The sequence below is a fragment of the Poromitra crassiceps genome (genome assembly GCF_964638095.1).
Source record: "Poromitra crassiceps genome assembly, chromosome: 23".
In the NCBI taxonomy this organism is placed as follows: Eukaryota; Metazoa; Chordata; class Actinopteri; order Beryciformes; family Melamphaidae; genus Poromitra; species Poromitra crassiceps.
The window spans coordinates 5,354,048-5,365,522 of record NC_139639.1 but is presented as its reverse complement, the minus strand read 5'-3'; the positions used below and the strand labels follow the sequence as shown (position 1 = coordinate 5,365,522).

General features: G+C 46.2%; 1 protein-coding gene across 1 annotated transcript in view; it reads left to right on the top strand.

Moving 5' to 3' along the window:
* The window catches only part of LOC310797067 (laminin subunit alpha-3-like), a gene marked incomplete at its 5' end in the record, with an annotated part of 112,760 nt that overhangs the window by 43,499 nt on the left and 57,786 nt on the right, over positions 1-11,475 (top strand). The window contains 6 exons of the mRNA XM_083659353.1: positions 733-851; positions 952-1,122; positions 1,937-2,034; positions 3,324-3,439; positions 8,821-8,939; positions 9,375-9,465. Coding sequence (XP_083515479.1) covers positions 733-851; positions 952-1,122; positions 1,937-2,034; positions 3,324-3,439; positions 8,821-8,939; positions 9,375-9,465 — 714 coding nt within the window. The remainder of the gene's footprint in view (positions 1-732; positions 852-951; positions 1,123-1,936; positions 2,035-3,323; positions 3,440-8,820; positions 8,940-9,374; positions 9,466-11,475) is intronic.

Here is an 11,475-nt window from a genome sequence, read left to right as displayed (position 1 = left end):
TGGCTGAAGTGCACACACTAACCCAGTGGTCCCCAAACTTAGGGTCGCGACCCCAAGTGGGGTCGCCTGGAATACAAATAGGGTCACCTGAAACCTTTTTTCTTTTCTTTTTTACACCACACACAATTTAAAACTAGCGAAGATGATTAGGGTCACTTGCATTTTGTTTGTTTGTTTGTTTTAGTTCTGAGTTTAAAGTGAAAGTGATCATCTCTAAGATTTCAGTTTTGTTCTCTCGGGTGACACCTACACCTATGGCGATGAGTGGTAATTGCAGGTGAGATCCAAACAGTGTCAATGGGCTTTTTTATGAAAATGTTTGAGATTATAACTTTAAATCAGGATTCTGAGAATAAAGGTGGAATTCTGAAAATAAAGTCAGAATTTTGAGATTAAAGTCAGAATTCTCAGATTAAAGTCAGAATTCTGAAGGAAAAAAGATGCATACATGTGACATCACTGACGTGTCATTGTATCAATGCAGTGATAGAGATATTGTGTCATTGTATCAATGCAGTGATAGAGATATTGTGTCATTGTATCAATGCAGTGATAGAGATATTGTGTCATTGTATCAATGCAGTGATATAGATAATGTGTCATTCTATCAATGCTTTGATAGAGAGTAGCAAAACAGAAAGTCTCCCTTATGAAAATGTCATGCGCCGTTATTGCTATACATAAATTGCATGATTAACAGAATAAGGATGAATTTTGTTGTTTTCCTTTCAGATTTTAAGCGCGAGTGCATCGAAACATTTGGAAAGCAGCCCAATGCTCGGAAAATCCTGGACGACGAGCAGATTTGCACCACGGACTACTCACGGACTGTCCCTTTGGAGAACGGAGAGGTGAAATGTCTTACACCTTGATTTCTGAATTAACAAGTCGTGGGGAAAAGCAACCCCAAAATTGCGATTCTATGTGTAAAATGAATTCTGTGTCATCCAGATTGTGGTGTCTCTGGTTAACGGACGACCGGGGGCCAAGAACTTCACCTACTCCCCGGTGCTGCGGGACTTCACCAAGGCCACCAACATCCGCCTGCGCTTCCTCCGCACCAGCACCCTGCTGGGACACCTCATCTCCAAGGCCCAGAGAGACCCCACCGTCACACGCAGGGTGAGGCACATTACAGTACTGCCTCGCACCCAGGTGCCATACTTCACTCTCTCCTTTCCCCATTTGGGCAAGTCAAATTGACAGCTCTGCTCCACCTTGTGTCAGCTTTTTCACCCACCTGCGTTCTCCTGTTCGCACACACTCATCCTTGCCGAGGCTTTGTGCCAGGTCTATCTGTCCAGTCATCATGTTCATTCACTTAGTACAGCCAGCCAGCACTGGCTGAGACAGCTCCTGCAGGCTGCAGATGCAGGATAGGACTTTCCTGAGTATGGGCCAGTAGATAGGCTGCACAGACCTCCGGCGAGGCCAATAGTCCTTTCTGCTATTTGATTGATATGCAAATTTCCCAAGTCGGATGGGATCCCTTCCAAAATGTAATGGATTCTTTCTTGGCCCATGCTACAGCCTTCCACAAGGTTTCATGAAAATTCGCCTGATAGACAAATGGACAGACAGACACCAGAAAACAGAACCTCCTTGGCGGAGGTCCCCACACTTTAGGAGTGAGTGATGACACTAAAAGTCGTATAGACCAACTAGAATACAATTAAGTTGAACAGCTGATTTTCAGCTGTCAGTTCTTATCTGAGCCCTTTTTATTATGCACCCAGTCACTTCAGGAACTGACAATCTGGGTCATGGTTAAGGTTTGTACTTATTAACACCGTGTGACTCACTTCTGCAGCAAAGCAAGACGAACGGACGAACGGACGCTGTTTGCTCTGGTGTGGCTGATTCACTGATAACATAGCAATTAACTTGGAAACAGTGCTTGTGATTAAAGAAAAGTTCCCCTGTTTTTTCCCCACAGTATTACTACAGTATCAAAGACATCAGTATCGGGGGGCGCTGCGTTTGTCACGGCCATGCACAGGTGTGTGGTGGGCAGAACTACGGCAACCCAAATAGGTGAGTCATTTTTTTTAACCACTCTGATCCAGCCACTGTAGGCTGTCTAGACCCTTTTCACAGCAACCGCTTTGAGGTGGTAAAGCAGGAAGTAAAGCAGTTGTAACCAATACCATTAATGGTGGTTCTCCATTCCATTTAGGTGTTCCAGTGCCAGGGCCCCTCATTAATGTTATTGGTTACACCTGCTTTACTTCCTGTTTTACCACCTCAAAATGTTTGCTGTGAAAAAGGCCTATTGTTGTTATCTGACTTTGTGTGAGCTATACAGTCTCAAAAAAATCTATTTGGGGAATCAATATTTTTATATGGAAGGCAACAGAACAAGTATTATTTTCAAATTCAATACATGCTCTGTCTCAGGCTGAACTGGTTTCTTATTAGCACTTCCAAACTAAACTTTGAAGTATATCGTCAACCAGTGACGCAGTTTCTCTCCTTTATTCATTAACAGAGCTGAATAGTCTTGGCATGTCCTGGTGGCTTGCCTGGTACAGCGCATACCATTAAGGCTTACTCCCTTTCCTTTGCCTGGCCGACCCGGGTTCAAATCCGACCCGTGCAGTCCCTTACCACATCCCCTCTCTCCACCTACCTTTCTTGTCTACCTACTTACTGTCCTATACAATAAAGGCAAAAATGCCCCTATTTCTTTTTGATAAATAATAATAATAACAATACTCTTTTTATACTGTGAGCTGTACAGTGCATAGGCAGTGCAGTGAGATGACATAATGCTGAAAAGAGGAGGTGAAGAAAGCAGTGATTCCGCCAATCAGATCGTAGTGATTCCGCCAATCAGATCGTAGTGATTCCGCCAATCAGATCGCAGCGATACTGTGGCATTTTTCTGAGGAAGGGAAATTACTTCATGATGTTTGTTTCCTGACATCACCGTTGTGGAAGGCAGCAGATTATTTTGAGTTGCACTGATTACTGCCTGTGATGATGTCACTGATTACTGCCTGTGATGATGTCACTGATTACTGTCTGTGATGATGTCACTGATTACTGCCTGTGATGATGTCACTGATTACTGCCTGTGATGATGTCACTGATTACTGCCTGTGATGATGTCACTGATTACTGCCTGTGATGATGTCACTGATTGGTCTAAAAGGGTGGGATGTGTGATAGCATGCTGCTTTCAACCACAGTGGCATTTCTGCATTGAGAACAAACAAACAAACAAACAAACAAAAACACTGATTTCTCCTTCAATGAAAGAAGAATATGAAGATCTGAACATCTGTAAATCCTGGTGTTTCATCATCTCCTGTCTCCTTTAGACTCCAGTGCGAGTGCAAACACAACACGTGTGGCGCGTCGTGCGACCGCTGCTGCCCGGGCTTCAACCAGATGCCGTGGCGCGCCGCTACCACCGACAGCCCCAACGAGTGTCAGCGTAAGTGAACATCTACCTACCTACCGTGACCTACCTTCTGACGTATAAATACTCTACGCTCTGCTTACTGCATGTGCTGCTGGCTCCTTCAGTCGAGACACCGCGGACAGGGCTGAAGAGTGTCCTGTTGCCTGTAACGTTGTAGGCCAGCAGCAGATGCCCTGATATGGTGTTGCAGAGAGGCCTCAGTGAAGAGTTAAGAGGGGCATTAATCATTATGGTATGTCTGGTGATGTGCAACTGAGGCGTGATTTCTATTCACACATAGGATAAGCAATAACCACGCCCTGTGGCGCCGGGATTGGCCAGGAGCAACACTGGAGGGCACGCAGCCCAGCGATTTCATGAACCAACTGAATAGCTCTTGAGAACGGACAGCGATTTCGAGAGCGGACATTGAGAGCGGACATTGAAATGAATTATGGTCACCTACCTTCCTTAGCATAGTAATAATAATAATAAGAATAATAATTGTAATCTACACAATGTACACAATCTACAAAAACATGCAATAATATAAACGGTGTTGTGTTCACGTTCATAGCTCATATAATATAATGTATTATCGTTAATTTCAAGCTCAATTCTTACCCAGAGAAAAGGTACAGCACTGAAAAAGTAACAAGCAATAGTTTTTTAAACATCTTTATTTTAAAAGATGAAAAACCCCAGGTGCTTTAGTCCCAAGCTTCAATGCTCCTGGCCAATCCCGGCGCCACAGGGCGTGGTTATTGCTTATCCTATGTGCGAATAGAAATCACGCGCAACTGAGTTACTGTGTCCCCACTGTTTCCTGTCTGTCCGGCCGGCTAGTCAGCCAGCTAGCCAAGCACGATGTCAGCCTACCAGATACAGTTAGTCAGCCATGCAAACTTGTCAGCCAACCATCCAGTCAGCCTGCAGAGGCTTGTGTCAGCTGGATTCTAATTGCCTTGGACTGTTGAGAAGATTCTCTCTTAATAGCTGGGGAGGCTTAAACCTGACCTTCATAGCTGGAGAGGCTGAAACCTGACCTTCATAACTGGGGAGGCTGAAACCTGACCTTCATAGCTGGAGAGGCTGAAACCTGACCTTCATAGCTGGAGAGGCTGAAACCTGACCTTCATAGCTGGAGAGGCTGAAACCTGACCTTCATAACTGGGGAGGCTGAAACCTGACCTTCATAGCTGGAGAGGCTGAAACCTGACCTTCATAGCTGGAGAGGCTGAAACCTGATCTTCATAACTGGAGAGGCTGAAACCTGACCTTCATAACTGGAGAGGCTGAAACCTGACCTTCATAGCTGGAGAGGCTGAAACATGACCTTCATAGCTGGAGAGGCTGAAACCTGACCTTCATAGCTGGAGAGGCTGAAACCTGACCTTCATAACTGGAGAGGATGAAACCTGACCTTCATAGCTGGAGAGGCTGAAACCTGACCTTCATAGCTGGGGAGTCTTAAACCTGACCTTCATAACTGGAGAGGCTGAAACCTGACCTTCATAGCTGGGGAGTCTTAAACCTGACCTTCATAGCTGGAGAGGCTGAAACCTGACCTTCATAGCTGGGGAGGCTGAAACCTGACCTTCATAACTGGAGAGGCTGAAACCTGACCTTCATAGCTGGGGAGTCTGAAACCTGACCTTCATAACTGGAGAGGCTGAAACCTGACCTTCATAACTGGAGAGGCTGAAACCTGACCTTCATAGCTGGAGAGGCTGAAACCTGACCTTCATAGCTGGGGAGGCTGAAACCTGACCTTCATAACTGGAGAGGCTGAAACCTGACCTTCATAGCTGGAGAGGCTGAAACCTGACCTTCATAACTGGAGAGGCTGAAACCTGACCTTCATAACTGGAGAGGCTGAAACCTGACCTTCATAACTGGAGAGGCTGAAACCTGACCTTCATAGCTGGGGAGTCTTAAACCTGACCTTCATAGCTGGGGAGGCTGAAACCTGACCTTCATAGCTGGAGAGGCTGAAACCTGACCTTCATAACTGGAGAGGCTGAAACCTGACCTTCATAACTGGGGAGGCTGAAACCTGACCTTCATAACTGGAGAGGCTGAAACCTGACCTTCATAACTGGGGAGGCTGAAACCTGACCTTCATAACTGGGGAGGCTGAAACCTGACCTTAATAGCTGGAGAGGCTGAAACCTGACCTTCATAGCTGGGGAGGCTGAAACCTGACCTTCATAACTGGAGAGGCTGAAACCTGACCTTCATAGTTGGGGAGGCTGAAACCTGACCTTAACTCATTCACTGCCAATATCTGACTGGCATTTTTGGCACAGGCCAAGTATTTCCATAATGTTTGGTCATCTTTCAAGACCCACAGTAAATTCTGTACTAGGACTACAGTGATGTCCAATACCTCGAAATGAAGATCTAAGTCTCTACTTTCACCCCCAAAAAGAAAGTTAGCTTTTAGCATGTTCTGTACTCTACTTATAACCCTTTTTATACACCCCATGTTCACCAAAAAAAGCCTGTCTGGGAAGAGAAAAGGGAGAAAAAAGCATTTTTGTAAAAGGGCACAATCTCAGGCATAACTCACTCTCAATTCTTTTATTTTGAACTGTATTGACATCAGACATGTAAATATTATTCGTTAGGACACAAATGACAAAAAAAAAATATATATATATACACACATGAAGTGCTTTTTTTTTACATTCAACAATAGTTTACTCGGTGTGAGTGTGCAGACAGACAGACAGACAGACAGACACACCGACAGACAGACAGACAGACACACACACACACACACACACACACACACACACACACACACACACACACACACACACACACACACACACACACACACGATCCCCCTTTTAGATTTCTAACCCAACATAGGATAAGCAATAACCACGCCCTGTGGCGCTGGGATTGGCCAGGAGCAACACTGGAGGGCGAGCAGCCCAGCGATTACATGAACCAACTGAATAGCTCTTGAGAAGGACAGCGGGCTGCTGTGAGTGCCTTCTGCCCGCTGCTGCCTAGCTGTTCCTGTGTTTATTTTGATTTGTTCTGGTACACCGTCCTCGTCCATGTCTCCCTGTCATATCTATGATCGTTCCCGTTTTCCCCTCGGCTATTCAACACGTCCTCACCGCCCTCGCAAACTGATCGATCATTTCCTCATTCCTCCGATGATCAAACACATCTCTTGATTACTTTCTCCCGTTTTCTCCTGGCTGGCACAGAGGAAGGCGACTCCAGCTCGGCGTTACAATGGCGTTTCTCCTGTCTGCACAAGGAAGCGTTACCCGCTCTCTGCTATTCCTCTTGCTCAATTTATAAAACAACAGCTGCGGTATGTGTTTGATCGCGTGCTGTCGGCTACCCTTTGAAGGCAGGGACCTGTGTCTGTGTGACAGGCTGGGCAAGTGTTTGCTGCAGGCGCTGCACCAATAAAAACAAAAACACGTCAAACACGTCCTTGGCGGGGAAGGCCATTGCTGATAACACGTCAAAGACGTCATTGGCGGTGAATGAGTTAATAACTGGGGAGGATGAAACCTTCATAGCTGGGGATGCTGAAACCTGACCTTCATAGCTGGGGATGCTGAAACCTGACCTTCATAGCTGGGGAGGCTGAAACCTGACCTTCATAGCTGGGGAGGCTGAAACCTGACCTTCATAGCTGGGGATGCTGAGACCTGACCTTCATAGCTGGGGAGGCTGAAACCTGACCTTCATAACTGGGGATGCTGAAACCTGACCTTCATAGCTGGGGAGGCTGAAACCTGACCTTCATAACTGGGGAGGCTGAAACCTCACCTTCATAGCTGGAGAGGCTGAAACCTGACCTTCATAGCTGGAGAGGCTGAAACCTGACCTTCATAGCTGGGGATGCTGAAACCCCACCTTCATAACTGGGGAGGCTGAAACCTGACCTTCATAGCTGGAGAGGCTGAAACCTGACCTTCATAGCTGGGGAGGCTGAAACCTGACCTTCATAACTGGGGAGGATGAAACCTTCATAGCTGGAGAGGCTGAAACCTGACCTTCATAGCTGGGGAGGCTGAAACCTGACCTTCATAACTGGGGAGGATGAAACCTTCCTAGCTGGGGAGGATGAAACATGACCTTCATAACTGGGGAGGATGAAACCTGACCTTCATAGCTGGGGAGGCTGAAACCTGACCTTCATAACTGGAGAGGCTGAAACCTGACCTTCATAGCTGGAGAGGCTGAAACCTGACCTTCATAGCTGGGGAGGCTGAAACCTGACCTTCATAACTGGGGAGGATGAAACCTTCATAGCTGGAGAGGCTGAAACCTGACCTTCATAGCTGGGGAGGCTGAAACCTGACCTTCATAACTGGGGAGGATGAAACCTTCATAGCTGGGGAGGATGAAACATGACCTTCATAACTGGGGAGGATGAAACCTGACCTTCATAGCTGGGGAGGCTGAAACCTGACCTTCATAACTGGAGAGGCTGAAACCTGACCTTCATAGCTGGAGAGGCTGAAACCTGACCTTCATAACTGGGGAGACTGAAACCTGACCTTCATAGCTGGGGAGGCTGAAACCTGACCTTCATAGCTGGAGAGGCTGAAACCTGACCTTCATAGCTGGAGAGGCTGAAACCTCACCTTCATAGCTGGGGAGGCTGAAACCTGACCTTCATAGCTGGAGAGGCTGAAACCTGACCTTCATAGCTGGAGAGGCTGAAACCTCACCTTCATAGCTGGGGAGGCTGAAACCTGACCTTCATAGCTGGAGAGGCTGAAACCTGACCTTCATAGCTGGAGAGGCTGAAACCTGACCTTCATAGCTGGGGAGGCTGAAACCTGACCTTCATAGCTGGAGAGGCTGAAACCTGACCTTCATAACTGGAGAGGCTGAAACCTGACCTTCATAGCTGGAGAGGCTGAAACCTGACCTTCATAGCTGGAGAGGCTGAAACCTGACCTTCATAGCTGGAGAGGATGAAACCTTCATAGCTGGAGAGGCTGAAACCTGACCTTCATAGCTGGAGAGGCTGAAACCTGACCTTCATAGCTGGGGATGCTGAAACCTGACCTTGTAGCAGTCACAAAAGCACAGAGAAGGGGGATGGAGGGAAATCCACCCTAGCCATTCATGAACATGGTGGACATGTGCCGTCCTGTTTGCTTTAGATTTGATAGTTGCTCTTAATACTTAAGTTAACAACCAGATTCATTCATTACTCATCTTGGAGAAGTAGCAGCTTAAGGTGGCTAAATACAGAGGAAGTCCTGGATAATTATGCCGAAGCATAGATGAGGAATACATATCTATTGTGTGTGTGTGTGTGTGTGTGTGTGTGTGTGTGTGTGTGTGTGTGTGTGTGTGTGTGTGTGTGTGTGTGTGTGTGTGTGTGTGTGTGTGTGTGTGTGTCGGGGGTTTCCTCTCCTCAGCCTGCCAGTGTTTCTCCCATGCCTCTGACTGTTATTACGACCCCGAGGTGGAGCAGAGCGGAGCAAGTTTAGACACCTTCGGCAGGTACAACGGAGGAGGAGTGTGCCTCAACTGCCAGGTATGAAACACATATCAAGTCTAAACGGATTCCCGTGTGTGTGTGTGTGTGTGTGTGTGTGTGTGTGTGTGTGTGTGCGTGTGTTTGTGGGTGGAGGGGGGTTATGTCACGGGTGTTTTACGTTGTATGGACTTTTCAGTATTGCAAACAGCACCATTTACTTTGCAAAGCACCGTGCACAGATGGATGTTTGCAATGAAAATTCATGTTTAGACATAGAAAATGTTCCAAGCAAAAAAAAAAAAACATTTTTGACAGAAGCCTTTTCTCTTCCGTATCTTTGCTCCAAGAATCAAATTCATTTGATGTCAGTTTGTTGTGTTAAAAATGAGCGCTCTTCTTGAATATGAAACTGATGGGAAATCAGCAAAGAGCACTCTTGTTCTATCGGACATAAATATAACACATAATTCATATTTGTGTGTGGGTCTTTAGCACAACACTGCTGGAGTGAACTGTGAGCAGTGCGTTGAAGGCTTCTACAGACCTTATGGAGCACCGCCCGAGTCTCACTCTGGATGCATACGTGAGTCACTTTCCCCTTTGTTTGTCTCCTTTTTCTTTTTCTTTTTCTTTGTTTATATTTTATTTTCAATTTTTAGAGAACAATATACAAACAAGACAAACAGGCTCAGACGCAGGAAAAGAAAGGAAAGGGAAAAAAACATACATCAACATTGCAACATGGCGCTATCAGCCGCATAAGGTGCTTACTGTATATGTTTGTAAAAAAAAAAGTGCACGGGATCCCACGCAAAGGGTCCATAAGATACCAGCTGGGCGAGCCATCCGTCACCCCTAACCTCAGTTACTGGTCATTCTTAACCTCGTGGAAGTAGGCCAAAAATGGGTCCCAGATAGTTGAGAACCTTCCAAGCGTGTTGGTTCTCAGGGACCTGAGTCTCTCCATCTGTACAAGAGAGATCATGTCCATCAGCCACACCTGAAAAGAAGGTGAAGAGGAGGACTTCCATTCCTTCAGAATGAGTCTTTTGGCGACCCAATTGAGATCAGAGATTGTTGCACAGCTGTAGGGAAGTTCAGTGAGGACTCCGAGCAGCCGAAGATGGCGAGTTCTGCCTCCGGCTGTAGGGTTGTGTTGTAGGCCTTAAGAGTACCACTCAAATATTTTGTCTCAGAATCCTGTTAATGAAGGGCAGAACCAGAAGGCATGAGATAATGTTCCGTTTGTCTCCTTGAGTTACTATCACTCAAACTCAGTCAGTACATGAGAACATAAAGTGCGTGCAGTGTGACATGCCAGAAAATATTTTGACGTAGAATAAATGTTGATACAACAGTCTGTACCCGTGTTGAAAACCTGTGTAAATACATTGCCAAAATGAAAGTTGATGCAAAGTTTTTTTTATTTTTGTTTTTGTAGCTGCAACCTCCATCGTTGTGAAACCCTGATTTCTGATATCGGCTCAGAACAGTTTCAACTGCTGTTTTGATATGAATATTTACCGTTGTTGTGATAAGCACGTTGTGTACATGTACACTTGTTTGGGTTGATGATGTTGAACTTGGCCACTGTCACTGTCTGATAACTGCTTGCCAGGCAGGGTACAATAGTAAGAGTGACACCACTGAGAGTTGGAGAAGCGAGTGATGTGATATCTCACCATGTCGGTATTTGACCTATGTAAGACTAACATGTGAAGCCAAAACAGCACTGTGTTCAAACGCGTCCCTATGCCCCAGCAGACACCCGTGTCTTGTTTTGAGACCCAGAGACAAATGGCTCCGTGGCACGAGCCGAGCGCCACCGGGCCCGGGCACCGGCCGCTCGTATCGTTGCTAAATTGGGCTCCACTCTTGTTGACATTGCTCGGATGGTCTGTGAGTGTTCGACGCCATATAAATAGCTGCCAGTTGTGTTTGGACGTTAGAAAGCGATGGCATTAAACTGCTCGGCCTAAGCACTTTGAAAAGTGAACCCGTAGAAGCTGCGATCGCAATTAAGTCAGCTTAGCAGCGGAAAGGTGTTCACCTGGCAAACATCGTCAGTCACGGCTCAGTAATTATTATTTACTTTGCAGATCTGTTAGGAAACGCATGATGCTATTTCTGTATCTGTTCCTTGTCTTCTGTAGGAGTTGGGTGTAAATGTTTTTTTTTTGCCTCACAACAAATCATTTTTTTTGCTCTCTGCATCTACATGCATGTTAACCTGATGCTGCCAGATGGTTTGTGTTCACATACGCATCTGGGAAGAAGTTGCTCGGGAAAGTGTTTCAAAGGGGCAGGCACTTTAAAAAAAATACCTGGCAGGTGATTGGATGAACCCATCTGTCTATCACGGGCTCGCTTCTCGCTGTCGCCACGCACCTAAATCCCACCCATACCCGCCTCTGGAAGCTGATTGGTGCGAACCACTGGTTGTTTCGGATTCAAACCAATAGATTGGAGCGTGGCAAGACGGACTTGTCATGTGATCGTGATCTCATGATCTCGCGTGAATTCAGCTGCCTCACAAGGTTAACATGCATGTGCATATAGGTCTAAATGGATGCTCATGTTGTGTGTGTGTGTG